The sequence below is a fragment of the Nicotiana tabacum genome, chromosome 7 (assembly GCF_000715075.1).
Source record: "Nicotiana tabacum cultivar K326 chromosome 7, ASM71507v2, whole genome shotgun sequence".
NCBI lineage: Eukaryota > Viridiplantae > Streptophyta > Magnoliopsida > Solanales > Solanaceae > Nicotiana > Nicotiana tabacum.
The window spans coordinates 115,412,658-115,424,889 of record NC_134086.1 but is presented as its reverse complement, the minus strand read 5'-3'; the positions used below and the strand labels follow the sequence as shown (position 1 = coordinate 115,424,889).

At 38.4% G+C, this 12,232-nt stretch overlaps 1 protein-coding gene across 1 annotated transcript; it reads left to right on the top strand.

The window, feature by feature from the left end:
• The first annotated feature begins 1,031 nt into the window (after positions 1-1,031).
• On the top strand, positions 1,032-11,227 carry LOC107770772 (uncharacterized). The gene is made up of 10 exons (XM_016590104.2): positions 1,032-1,368; positions 1,463-1,519; positions 2,335-2,412; positions 2,671-2,724; positions 5,347-5,429; positions 5,828-5,927; positions 6,005-6,067; positions 9,578-9,856; positions 10,515-10,575; positions 10,662-11,227. The coding sequence occupies exons 1-10, from the start codon at positions 1,087-1,089 to the stop codon at positions 10,766-10,768; spliced, it is 1,164 nt and encodes a 387-aa protein (XP_016445590.2). The 5' UTR covers positions 1,032-1,086; the 3' UTR covers positions 10,769-11,227.
• The last annotated feature ends 1,005 nt before the right edge of the window (positions 11,228-12,232 follow it).

The window sequence follows — 12,232 nt, the reverse complement described above, 5'->3', positions numbered from 1 at the left end:
ATATATAGATATAGATATATAGATAGATTTTGCACGCCTAACCACCTCAGATTCAGCAAATCAAAATGATTATAATGTGAAGTGGATAATAAAATCATACAAAAATTCAAAACACGAAAGGTGTTATTAGGCCTATAATAACCATTTTAATTTGTATTATATTCTACAGTTATTTATCTTTCCTTTATTAATGATATCGTGTGTATCCAAATAAAATTCTATTATTTATTTTTGTAGGTTTAAACGACAATTTAGTCTTCTTGACCGACAGACAAGTAACCATAGGATGATCAACAGAAACAATTGTATCTGTTTCATGTATAATGATATACTCAAATTTATTTTAATAATATTATTTTACAAAAAAATATGACATGACACGGTATACACGTGCGAGAAATTAGTAAAAATAGAACGGTATAGTCAGTTTTCGGAATGGTCATTCAAAAATAACCAGCGTTTACGAAGTCAATGAAAATAGCCACTATTTTGCTGCAACAGAGACCAGTTCAGCATAATATACTGGAGTTCGGTGCACCTGTATATAAACTCCAGCATATTATGCTGGACCGGTATACTTTGCTGGCTCCAGTATAATATACTGGAGACTGAAGCACTGGTGCTCCAAACTCCAGTATATTATCCTGGACAATTATACTTGCTGGAACTCCAATATATTATGCTGGAGTTCTAGTGTACTTATGCTGGAACTCCATCATATTATGCTGGAGTTCCAGCATACTTATCCTGGAACTCTAGTATAATATGCTGGAGTTCAAACATACTTATGCTGGAACTCCAGTATAATATACTGGCGTATTTTTTCGTTTTGAACAGTGTTTTCGCTCATATTTATCTTTACATGAAAAGTGACTAAATTTCAATTACTTTTGAAACTGAGCTGTTTTTAAACGATCAGTTGTAAATATGACTATTTTTGAATTTCTCCCGATAAATTAAGTAGAAAAGTATAAAAAGAAAAGAAGTCGGGGCGGATCCATCATTATTCGGGCTCCCACCAAAATTCCCTTAAACCCTCATATAGCATTTCTAACGTTGAGAACTACAACTCCAAAAACAGTGCAAATGACAGACGATCAATCACAACCGTTGATCTCGGAGATTAGTAAGCACTCGCTCGATCCACGGGCTGAATCTCCCCAACGGCGTTCCAAAATCGCCAAGGTAAACGACGACAACATCGCCGTCGAAGTCGTTGAAGAGGAAGAGCAGAAAGAGTCAGTTACTAGACCAATGAATCCTAATCCTCGGCTACAGCGGTACTTGATAGCAATCGAGTATATAGGAACTCGCTTCGCCGGCGCACAGCAACAAACTAATTGTAGAACTGTAGTCGGTGTACTTGAGGTAAATTTATCATTTCTATTTCAAATTGAGTAAGGATTTCTAATTCTCGATAAATGCAGCAGTTGAGAAACGTTTATTCTTTTCTGTTTTGCAGGAAGCATTTCAGAAGTTTGTTGGACAGCCAGTGTCTATATTTTGCTCCAGTCGAACTGTAAGTTTGTTTTGTTTCTGGTTATTATTATTATTAGCTACGCCTAATCACGTGTCAATGTATTATTATTTCCTGTTTCATATCTTGCATCAGAAATATATAACGTGGATTATCCGGAGCTCAGACGCGATATTGATTGTTTTGAGTATTAGGAATCGTTTATGTTTTGTCTTCAGAATTCAATCTTTGAATTTAAATCTACTAGATGTGGAAGTATCAATTTGATGTTAAAACTTCCTCTATACTTCTAATCATTTCCTTTCTCTTTTTATAAAGTACCCAGCTTTTATTTTGTGCTAATATTTTTTTGATCAAGTTTATTTTTTGCTATTTGAGGAATAATAATATTGTGAAAGTGAAGAGTTATTAGGCGCTTACCCTTTCTCATCTACTCTTCATCCTTCTCTGTCGGGTTACCACCTTTTTTTTCAGTGTTCATATTTACTTTTTTTGCAATCTTGACTATAGAAATCAGTTGTATTTTTTTTATCTCTACTGAGTCAATGTTGAAACCTGTTAGTGAAATCACTGGTCAACGATAGGTGGCAAAGAAATGTTCTCTGTGGGGTTGTCATGGAAGAGGCACAATTTTGCCCAAATGGAAAAACTTTTATGCATTTTCAAAAAGTTTTTCTTGAATAAAGCACTGTAATTTTCCGGTTTGATAATGACATCCTTTTACTAATTTTCTTCTTTCCTTTTCAGCGGATCCAATTTCCTGTGAAAGATGGTTATTTATTTCTATTTAGCTCACAGGAAATTTCAAAATGTTAAATATCAATTCACACTTACAGCTTTTCTCGATTTATCTTTAGGATGCTGGAGTACACGCTTTATCAAATGTTTGCCATGTAGATGTTGAAAGGATAAGCAAAAGGAAACCTGGTGAAGTGGTACTTTCTGTTTGTATTTTGTGTTATTTAGCCCTCATAGTTATCTGTACACATGACTGAGTGACCAATTTTGTTCTATTCCTTGCAAATATATAAGCTCTAACTAACTTCTGAGCTGTTCAGCTATGAGGTCTCATACTAAATCTTGCTAATTGAGACTTGCACTATCCAAATAAATTGCGTTTTAAGGTTATTGTACATCTTTATTCATTTAAGTTAGCTCTTCTAAATTTTATTGCTTGCATTGTTCCCGTGCAGTTACCTCCTCATGAACCTTTGGTGGTACAAAGAGCTGTGAACCATTTTTTACAGGTTTAGTTCTTCATCTAGCAAGTTCTGATTCCTGATATTTGTAATTTGGCGAAATGACTTCCTGGCCACTAAGGTCCCACTTTTTTTTTATCAAATTAATTTTTTCTACACATATCCCTTCCACTCCCTCAGAACCCGCCGGAAAAAAACCTTATCGAACTAGGAATCAATTTGAAAAACTTTAGATTTTATCATCGGCAACGGCTCCGGTAATTCTCTGTTTTCTATCCCACCCAATACCTTTCACTTTCATTGTTTATCATCTTCTCACCAAGAAAATATGAACTATTTGCAAAACCTTTTACCACAAAAAATTACAAGGAAAATATCACCAAAACTAAAAGACTAAAATTACCACCTCCAAAGATCAAAGAGAAAAATCATGAAGCAGTGAACAACTTTTACCATGATTGAAATCAGACTCAACTTTTCCCAACAAATCAACAAATAATTTCAACAAATCAAAGCAGCGACCATGATCGAAATCAGACCCATTTTTCCCCAACAAATCAGTAGATAATTTCAGCATGACGTACATATATATAAGTGTAATCAACGGAGCACGACGTACAACAATTCAAAGCCAAGTCAACGACCGTGTGAAGCTCAACGTCGGAGGCAAGCTCTTTGAAACTACAGTATCAGCACTTCGCTTTGGTGGACCCGATTCTCTCTTATCCGCCTTATCAAACCGGAATTCTGACGAACCAGAACAAATCAGAAAATAATTTTAGCACGACGTACATATATATTGGAGTGTGATTGATAGTGAAAAATTGAAGAATAAACAAATATAACGGTTTAATATGAAGCTTTGGAGTGTGATTTATCAAAAATTTTGTTACAGGCTTAATTGGGAATAAAGGAGAAAGAAGAGAAATGGATGGATGAGGGATTACGGGGTGGCGACAATGAGTGAAGAAAAGGAAGGGGCAGGGGTAAGGGTACGGGGAGGAATAAATAGAGGTGGATCTTTTTTTCTTTTTTCTAATTTATCGTATTCACGTGATTAACACGCAATTGACCACATCAGCTTTAATATTGCTACATAAGCATAACCAACGGTCAAAAGTGTTTATTAGTATCTATTTTCTCAAGTAAAGGTGTTCAAATGGGAAACCCAAAAGTTCATATATCGGCTTTACAAACTGATGCAAGTTTAAGTGGCCAGGAAGCCATTTCGCGTTGTAATTTTGTATCATCCTCCAAAAGTCCTAATTTTGAACTTGACTGATCTTTCTGTTATGTTTCCTTTGGGAAGTTTGTTCCCTTTTTTTGGGGAATCTTTTCTTCTTTTTATGTGCATATGGAGGCTCTTCAAAGTTCTGATCTTTAAATTGTCTTCTTTCTTTATAATGAATCAGCAGAGTTCTTCAAGTGTTTTCAGTAATCTCGTCATTAATGCACAGCTGTAAATGTTGAGCAATTTTGGCGCGCTAAAGTGTATTTCTGATAATACTTCTCGAATTAAATAGTACTTTAAAAAAAATGTAGTGGGGATAATATTCACTTTAAGCTTCAAAAGTCGCATTTTCTGTATAAATGCACAAGTTATCACATCAATCACGCCATCATGTAAAGGTCATTTTTCAACTCATACTTGGCTCATTTTTGTTCAGATGGACAACGAATAATAACTGGTCACTAGAAAAACGATATGCTTGTGAAAAATGGAGGGAGTTCGATAAAAATGTGATATTCCTCTTTTTTGTACTGATTGCTAATAATATGTTTAATCCGAATTTGTCTACGCCAAACTTCAAATTTGTGGGGATTATTGCAGAAGATGATTTGAGGTCTTACAGGAGCAAGAGGATGATCATCTTTGCCCAATTGTCCTTGGATTATCTCCTTGAATAAATGGTGATGTCCTACTCCTGCGTAAAAGGAAAATAAGCAAGAACCCTTTTATGTGATGAACAAGGTTAATGTAGACTGTAAGGTTAAAACTAGAATTGTATCACTGAGACAGTCAGGTGAAATTTACATCGGTTCGATTACATTCAGTCAGGTAGGATTGTGCCTTTTATGATGGGCATGAAGTTAAGTCAAATCCTTGTTCGTCGAACCTTAAAAGAAAGTCAAATCCTTGTTCTTCAAAGTCCGAACTTCGTTAAGTCCCCGTAGGAAGATAAGACATACAGAGAGAATGGCAAAAGGCAGGAAGAGTAGCAAGGTAACTTCTTTTGTTACTTTACTCTTATGTTTGGTTGGGGGAGAAATAGGAGGGTCGGAGGAATGGAAATAAATGTGGAGAGGTAAGAGCTATTTCCCACGTTTCGAGAAGCAAGTGAGAAAGAAGCCGGAGTAAACGAGGAAGGGATGGGAAATCCTGCATGCCAACTTACTCATTCGTTCCAATCGACTAGAAGTAAATTATGGATACTTCAACCATGTAAACCACTCATTTCTCTCTCCTTTTACTGTTACCTTTCATTTCCTGCAACAAAACATGATATTAATCAAATTGGTATTAAGTCTGTTAAATTATATTAAGAGTGAAACTCGGATTCACATGTTTTGGTGGTAGTGAAGTCAATTGTCATGATACCAAATCCTTATATCTCCTAACGTTTTATCTGGAAGTACTCACTATTTTTCTTCATTATGGTTTGCTTGCAGAAGAACGGGGGTGATATAATGGTTATTGACATTCGGCGTGTTCCAGCTGATTTTCATGCCAGATATAAAGCTCAAGAACGCACGTAGGTATCAATATCTTGATCATGTAGAATTAGTTTGCATACTGAATCTGTACATGCTCAAATGGTTATGTGACATGCCATCTCTTAAAATTGATTTTCTGATGTGTGCGTGGAATGTTAGCCCCAGGGAATAGTCTTCTGTCCGGCTAGGATGATGTTACTCCTTATTGTTCTCTATCCATTTTGAGAGTTGATGTTTAGCAGAATAATGGTGATTTTAATCTAAGTAAATTTTTGCTCCCATAAGGCGCTGCCAGTCTGAGACACTCAATATTTGGGTACCCACTTCACAGTTCACACACTTAACATGACATGCTAAATCTTGGTTTGCCAATCATTCCATGTGACACTTGTGATTATGAGATGACTGAAGTTGGTCCTTGAGAATCTTGTTTTAGGTACTTCTACCGCTTGTTATCTGGGCCGAAGTGGGCATCAAGCTTCGAGAAAGACCGAGCTTGGCATGTGCCTGAGAGTCTGGATCTTCCTGCCATGCAGGTTGACTAACTGGACAAATCTTTTTATATGTTGGTTTTCTGATCCTCTATAATGGAATTGTTTTGTGTATTTTCCAGAAGGCATGCAACGTTCTTGTTGGACGTCATGATTTCAGTTCTTTCAGAGCAGCTGCTTGTCAGGTCAGCCTTTCTTTCCTGGATAAGTAGCAGTGTTTTTTATCTCTTGTTTTACATTTCTACCTTATGTTTCTCTTCTTTCAACATATTCGCCAAAAATCTTGACTTGTATACAGTAAATACTTTTTATGATTTTCCTTTGAAAATATGGAGCAAAATAGGCCTACTGGAAAGGTAGATGGTTGAAATATTTTCCGACAGTTATTGCCATTGCATGACAACTGACTGCAGAAATGTACAAAGATGATTACGTAGTATATATTTTGTCAATCTGTTGGAAAATTGACTTATGCTCTAGGTTAGAGGAAGAAACTCTATTTTTCTCTCTTTTATCTTGCTATCAAGCTGTCGAGTCATAAGTAATGTTTCAGCTCCATTTGATCATACGCCTCTACTAGCTACCAATTTCTTTAGCCATATTAGTTTGCTGAGTTGTTTTATTGTACCTATACTTTATATTCCTTTTGAATGGGTAGTTGAATAGATATTCTGGAATCTCAAGGCTAAAAACTTTTTACTGTTAGTTAAATGATCTTTGTGATCTATTAAACAGAACACTTGGCTAGGCTATTGGTTTAGGAATGTGCTTCCTCTGCATCCAAGTTCCAGTTGCCAATGCGAGGCCACAGGACGTATGTTGAATATCAAAAGGAATTAAAGGGAAAGGAAACAGAAAAAGGACTGGACTGACAAATCTTTAAAACTTTTAACTGAACTATGAAATGAGTCTATCCATTGTGATGGAGATTTATAGTTGTAATCTGTCTTCAGCTGCTAGTTATACTTCTTTACTTCTTGATGTGTTGTCATTTCCATTGCATGGATGAATAAAGTTAATTAACCTCATTGCGTTATATCATGGGAATGAAGATTGTCGGCAATGGGAGCTTGGAGAAGTAGTGGGGACGCAAACACTATGTGGTCGACAACGGCGGACTATATAAGGAAGGCGGCGAGAGAGGTGTTAGGGGTATCTTCAGGCCGCACCGGTGGCCACAAAGGAGACTGGTGGTGGAATGTAGTTGTACAAGGTAAAGTGGAAGCGAAGAAAGTGGCTTACCTGCGGTTAGTGGGGAGCACTGGAGAGGAGGAGAAGAGAGCGAACATTGCGAGATATAAGGTAGCTAGGAAGGAGGCAAAGATGGCAGTGACGGAGGCAAAGACGACAGCTTTTGCTCGTTTGTATGAGGAACTAGGGAACAAAGGCGGGGAGAAGAAGTTACTCCGACTCGCTAAGGTGAGAGAGAGGACGGCTCGGGATTTGGACCAAGTGAGGTGCATAAAAGATGAGGACGGCAAAGTTTTGTTGGGGGATGACCAGATAAAGAGGTGATGGCAGACCTACTTTCATAAACTTCTAAATGAGGAAGGGGATCAGGATATTGTACTAGATGAATTGAGGAACGCCGAAAGCCCCCATGTACTAAGTGATTGTCGGGACATTGAGGTCGATGAGGTCATGGAGGCAATGCGTAAGATGAGAAGGGGCAGAGCTACCGGACCAGATGAAATTCCGGTTGAGCTTTGGAGGTGTGTGGGTAGAGCAGGCTTGGAATGGCTTACTAAGTTGCTTAATGTTATATCCAAGACTAATAGGATGCCCGAAGAGTGGAGGTGGAGTACAATGGTCCCGTTGTATAAGAACAAAGGCGATATCCAGATCTGTAACAACTATAGGGGTATTAAATTACTAAGTCATACCATGAAAGTCTGGGAGAGAGTGGTAGAAATGAGAGTGCGAAGGACGGTGTCTATTTCAGACAACCAGTTCGGGTTCATGCCGGGGCGATCTACCACAGAAGCTATCCACCTTATTAGGAGGATGGTGGAACAATACAGGGATAAGAAGAAGGATCTCCACATGGTGTTTATCGATCTAGAGAAAGCGTACGACAGGGTTCCTAGGGAGGTCTTATGGAGATGCTTAGAGGCTAAAGGGGTCCCGGTTGCCTACATTAGGGCGATTAAGGACATGTATGATGGAGCTAAGACTCGGGTTAGGACAGCAGGAGGCGATTCAGATTATTTTCCGGTTAGTACGGGGTTGCACCAAGGGTCTGCATTCAGCCCTTTCCTATTTGCCCTGGTGATGGATGCTATAACGCATCATATTCAGGGGAGGTGCCATGGTGCATGCTATTTGCTGATGACATAGTCCTAATCGACGAGACACGACGCGGCGTCAGCGAGAGGTTAGAGGTTTGGAGACATACCCTTGAGTCCAAAGGTTTCAGGTTGAGCAGGACGAAGACGGAATACCTTGAGTGCAAATTTGGGGCAGAGACGACGGAAGCGGGAGTGGAAGTGAAGCTTGATTCTCAAGTCATTCCTAAGAGGGGTAGTTTCAAGTACCTGGGGTCGTTTATTCAGGGGTCCGGGGAGATCGACGAGGATGTCACACACCGTATAGGGGTTGGGTGGATGAAATGGAGGTTAGCGACGGGAGTCCTGTGTGACAAGAAAGTGCCACTGTTACTGAAAGGTAAATTTTATAGGGCAGTGGTTAGGCCTGCTATGTTGTATGGGACCGAGTGTTGGCCGGTGAAGATCTCACACATCCAGAGGATGAAAGTTGCAGAGATGAGGATGTTGAGGTGGATGTGCGGGCATACAAGGAAGGATAAGATTAGAAATGAAGATATTCGAGAGAAGGTGGGTGTGGCCCCATGGAGGACAAGATGCGGGAAGCAAGACTCAGATGGTTCGGGCACATTCAGAGGCGGAACACTGATGCACCGGTGAGAAGGTGTGAACGACTGGCGGTGGTGGGTACGGGGAGAGGTAGAGGGAGACCTAAGAAGTATTGGGGAGAGGTGATCAGGCAGGATATGGCGCGACTTAGGGTTACTGAGGACATGACCCTAAACAGGGAATTGTGGAGATCGAGCATTAAGGTTGTAGGTTAGGGGAAATTGTGATGTCTTTTTTACAGCGCACTAGAGTGAGACTAGCCAGTTAGGAATTAGTCTTAGAATGCTATTGATCAACTATTGATGATGGGCTTTATCTTCTGTGTATTAATACCTTACATCTTTCTCGTATTTCCTATATCTCTTATATTGTTGTTACTTTGTTTTTTATGGAATTTATGTAATGTTATGGATTTTACGGTAGTTTATGTTGTTTTATTATGAGTCTATTGATAGTACTAATATAGTGTCTCTTGTTGCCTCTTTGAGCCGAGGGTCTCCTGGAAACAGCTTCTCTGCCCCTCGGGGTAGAGGTAAGGTCTGCGTACATATTACCCTCCCCAGACCCCACTTGTGGGATTACACTGAGTTGTTGTTGTTGTTGTTGTTGTTGTTGTTGCGTTATATCATGGGAAAATAGGCATTGTAGCAAGTTTGGGTGATTTGTAAATAATGGCATAAACAAGACATTATCTTCTTATGTGAAAATGCTTGTTACACCTAAATTATCTTCTTTTCCACTCGTCCCATTAAGATTTCCGTAGGAACTCCGGATAAATTTAATATTTTAATATTTATATTTGCTGCTTTCAAACATTAACAGGCAAACTCACCCATCAGAACTTTGGAAGAACTTAACGTTACTGAGGTTGTTTCAACTCCATATTTTCCATCAATCTCAGAGAGACTACGGAGCAATAGTGTGATGGAAGATCCAACTGTATCCTTGGGTTCAGACACCGACCATTCCCATACTTCTTTGACCTCCAATGAGGGGAAGTCAGACGGCACAAATGGCGAGGCTTGCCAAGACTTTGGCCTAAGAAGAAAACACCGTTGCTTTGTGGTGACAGCAAGAGCACGATCTTTCCTTTACCATCAGGTTGGTATTTGGATTCTTCCAAATTTTTGTTGTCTTTGCTTTTTACTGGTTTTTTTACCTCCCCAACCAAAAGAGACGTTGATAAATGATAAATAAAGTGCAAAAATTGGACTAGGGAAAAGATAATTTTTGTATCACATTACTTATTTAGTCTCAGTTTTAGGTGAAACACTTTCATATTCTAGTTTGAAAATTTTGTCGTTTCAGAATAATAATGTCTAATACAACCTTTACGTGATCCAAGAGTTTGATTTAACATTGTTACCGGATTTTTTCCTTAAAACATTTACACATGAAACTTAACAATTAACTCGAACTACTCTTTAGTCTCCATGCCAAATCAATCGTATCACATGAGATGGTCTGGGTTTGCTGTTTTTTGAGCAACTTTTAACAAAATTGACTTATCTTTTTGCTTTTTGAGGTTTGTTTCCGAGAAATTGAGTGGGTAAATGGTATTTCTGGATTTATTTAAATAAAGAGAAAGATGGAGTTGATGGATTCGGACTAATACATAGATACAAACACTAATAACACATGGGAACAATGTGTGCAAGCTTCTGGATCTTGCATTTAGTACCAAGCTGATATCATCAAATTTGTCATTTTCTATCAAATAGGTTTCACACATCAATTATTAAAAATAAATCTTATGCAGGTTAGGCTGCTTGTTGGAGTCCTTAAAGCAGTTGGGGCTGGAGATCTAACAGTTCCTGATGGTATTGCTCTTATGCTATACGTCTGATGTCAGCGGATATAGAGGGTTTTGTCTGACCACTGATTTATCTTTGATGCATCATTTCAGTAGAACGCATCCTTGAAGCAAAATCCATCACTGCTGCAAGTCCGATGGCTCCTGCTTGTGGTCTTTATCTTGGACACGTCAAATATGATCTGCCTCCCGAGACTTGACAAAGCCAATCAACATTTCCCAGTGAACTAGCTTGATGTTCGGTGATGAATTATGCATGTATTTCTAGATCTAGGGGCCTGCACAACTTCTTGTTAACAGCTAGCATTTCGTGCATATAGTGGCACCTGATGAAACTTCACTACTCACTTCAATCCTAGGGGCCCGGATGAGATTCATCCCTCTTGCAATCCAGCAGGCATCATTCTTTTACTAGAGAAATGATTTTGCTCTAGTAGAGGTTCACTACAGAAAACATAAAGTGATACTCCAGGATGTAGTTCTGTGGTAGCCAGGAAGGCACTTCTTGAGGAGTTGCAGGAATTAGCCAGTGTTCATTTATGCACTTATTTCCTATTCATTTCACCTTGCTTCTAGTGTAATAAACTATATGGAAAAAGGGGCAAAATACCCTTGTACTATTAGAAATAGTTAATATTTACCCTCACTTTCCGTTCAAATCTACCCTGCCGTTAGTAAAGTAAACAAAAATGCCCCTGTTACTAATAGTTGTCCATAGTGGCACAACATTCATCAACTTTTAAGCCTAGGTGGAGTGCATATCATTATTTTTTTTTAGTTTAAAACAAATAACTAAACCTACCTCTTCCTTAATTAAAATCTTCTTCCTCTAAACTCTACCACTGCTAGCATTATTCTTTAGATTTCAGCTTACTTTTAGAGGAGTTTTGAAACTAAACCAAACGCCATTTTGCAAACGCGTCTGTTTTCAAAAACTCGAATTGTGGGACGTAGTGCAATCTACGTCTCACAAATGTGTCCATCTCTGATGGGGATCTCATCGCCAAGCTTGCCCCCAAAGGAAAAAACCCAAAAAGTGAATGGCCAAATAAATTGTTGGTTCTCACCGTTTCAGCCTGCCAAGATTCTGTGAAAATTGATGAAGAATAGAATTTAAATCCGCCAAAGAAAAGATTTGAAGTTCATTTTGGGTTTTTTTCTTTGGGGCAAGCTTGGCGATAGATCCCCATCAGAGATGGACATATTTGTGGGACGTTGATTGCACAATCCTGGTTTTTGGAAACCGACGCATTTGCAAAATGGAGTTTGGTTTAGTTTCAAAACTCCTTTAAGAGTAGGCTGAAATCTAAAGAATAATGCTGCAGTGGTAGTCTTTAGAGGAGAAGAAGACTTTAATTAATGAAGGGGTAGGTTAAGTCATTTGTTTTAAAAAATATTGTAAAAAATTATGACATGGAGTACACCTAGACTTGACAATTGATGGGTCCCGTGCCACTATGGACAATTGTTAGTGAGAGGGATATTTTTGTTTACTTTGCTAACGGCAGGGGTAGATTTAAACGTAAAGTATAACGAAGGATACATGTGAACTATTTTCAATAGTACATGGATATATTTGACCCTTTTCCATAAACTATATGTATTTTTTGCAGAATAAACCTTATTTTTATTTATGCACTTACTTTCTATTCATTTCACCTTTA